The following is a 1,790-nucleotide window of genomic DNA, read 5'->3' as shown; positions in this document are numbered from 1 at the left end:
TTGGTGCATCGAGCTGGTGAGAGCCGTGCTGGAGGGACCCCGGACCCAGCAGGACCCTGTCACCCAGCCCCCTAACCCAGCTTCTGGCAGTTCCAGGCCTTTTTCCTGGTGGCCGACGACATCATGGATGCGTCCCTCACCCGCCGGGGGCAGCTCTGCTGGTACAAGAAGGTGGGAGCTCTCAGAAGGCCCCTGTTTGCTGTGCGGGGTGCAGGGTGTCCTGGAGGGTCAGGGTGTTGTGTGACACCTCTCTGCTCCCCTGCTACAGGAGGGGATTGGTCTGGATGCCATCAATGATGCCTTCCTCCTCGAGTCATCCGTCTACAGGCTGCTGAAGAAGTACTGTGGGGAGCGTCCGTACTACCTGCACCTCCTGGAGCTTTTCTTGCAGGTGAGCCTGGCCCCTGCATCTCCCTCCCACGTACCTGGCTTGGCTCTGGGCTGTTTCAGGGTGTTTGTGTGTGTGGATCTGGGGCTGTTTCTTAAGTTCCTGAGATCCTGCCAGACACACACTCTTACTTCAGACTTAGAGAGGAGCTGAAATGAAGCTTGGGTTTGGGGTTTCCAGTGCACTGTTGGGACTTTCCTGCAGGACTGTGTGAATAAATTTTTTCTTTCCTCTTCAGACTGCCTATCAGACCGAGCTTGGGCAGACGCTGGACCTCATCACTGCTCCCATTTCCCAGGTGGATTTGAATCGCTTCAGTGAGCAGAGGTGAAGAGCTGGAAGAGGACAGCGGTGCCAGCACTGCTGTGCCAGGGTGGCACTGCCTGCAGTCCCCTCTGGGCTGTGAGAGGGACAATGTCTTGTGGAGATGGCTCTGTAACCTACCCAGCTATGTGGAGCGGGTCTCGCTTGCACGGTCGGGGCTCAAGGGGCTGGTTTGGAGGGAGATGCTGCTTTTCTCCTGGTGGGAGGGGAAGGCCTGGGCTTCGTCACTGGGTATGCTTCTGCTGCTGCAGGTATAAGGCAATTGTGAAGTACAAGACTGCGTTCTACTCCTTCTACCTGCCTGTGGCTGCTGCCATGTACATGGTGAGTTCTATGGACAGCCTCAGGATATGGGACTGCCACAGGGGTCAGAGGGGGTTTGGGAGATGGGAGAAGTGATGGTGGAAGCCAGGTACTGGGAGGCTTGATTCCCTTTGCCCCCTTCTTAGGCTGGTATTGACAGCAAGGAGGAGCATGAGAATGCCAAAGCAATCTTGCTGGAGATGGGTGAATTCTTTCAGATCCAGGTGAGAGGTGGCTCCCCGACCCTTGGTGTGCATATTGACGCTGGGTGTGGTGCTCAGGTGTTCCCATCTCCATGCAGGATGATTACCTGGACTGCTTTGGGGACCCAGAGCTGACAGGGAAGGTTGGCACTGATATCCAGGACAATAAGTGCAGCTGGCTGGTGGTGGAGTGTCTGCGTCGGGTCACACCAGAGCAGAGGCGGATCCTGGAGGTAACACTGCTGGGTTGACAAACCCCCTGGAGCTGGGGGGAGGCAGTGTGGGCCCCCAACCCGAGGACAGGGCCTGGGGGGAGCCAGTAGTGGCCACATTGTGTTGTTGCCTGGCTGGAAGGAGAGCTGGTGGTTCTGACTAGTTTAAGACATAGCAGGGGGAGCATGAGGTGACTCCTGCCATGCTTTGCAGTGCCCCTGAGCTGCACCTTGGCCTGACATGTTTGGGTGTTTTTCAGGAGAACTATGGTTGCAAGGAGCCCGAGAAGGTGGCAAAGGTGAAGGAGCTGTATGAAGCTTTGGGTATGAGGGCTGTTTTCCAGGAGTATGAGGAGAGCA

General features: G+C 56.8%; 1 protein-coding gene across 1 annotated transcript; it reads left to right on the top strand.

Moving 5' to 3' along the window:
- Positions 1–7: 7 nt before the first annotated feature.
- Positions 8–1,787, top strand: FDPS (farnesyl diphosphate synthase; the record flags this gene model as incomplete). Its single annotated transcript, XM_008946623.1, has 8 exons — positions 8–16; positions 91–171; positions 269–391; positions 627–715; positions 964–1,036; positions 1,162–1,239; positions 1,317–1,451; positions 1,691–1,787. Coding segments are annotated over exons 2-8 (643 nt in total), but the record flags the coding sequence as incomplete, so codon positions are not given.
- Between the last annotated feature and the right edge of the window lie 3 nt (positions 1,788–1,790).

Source organism: Merops nubicus, unplaced genomic scaffold, assembly GCF_000691845.1.
Source record: "Merops nubicus isolate BGI_N331 unplaced genomic scaffold, ASM69184v1 scaffold36968, whole genome shotgun sequence".
Taxonomy (NCBI): domain Eukaryota; kingdom Metazoa; phylum Chordata; class Aves; order Coraciiformes; family Meropidae; genus Merops; species Merops nubicus.
This window is presented reverse-complemented; position numbering and strand designations above follow the sequence as displayed.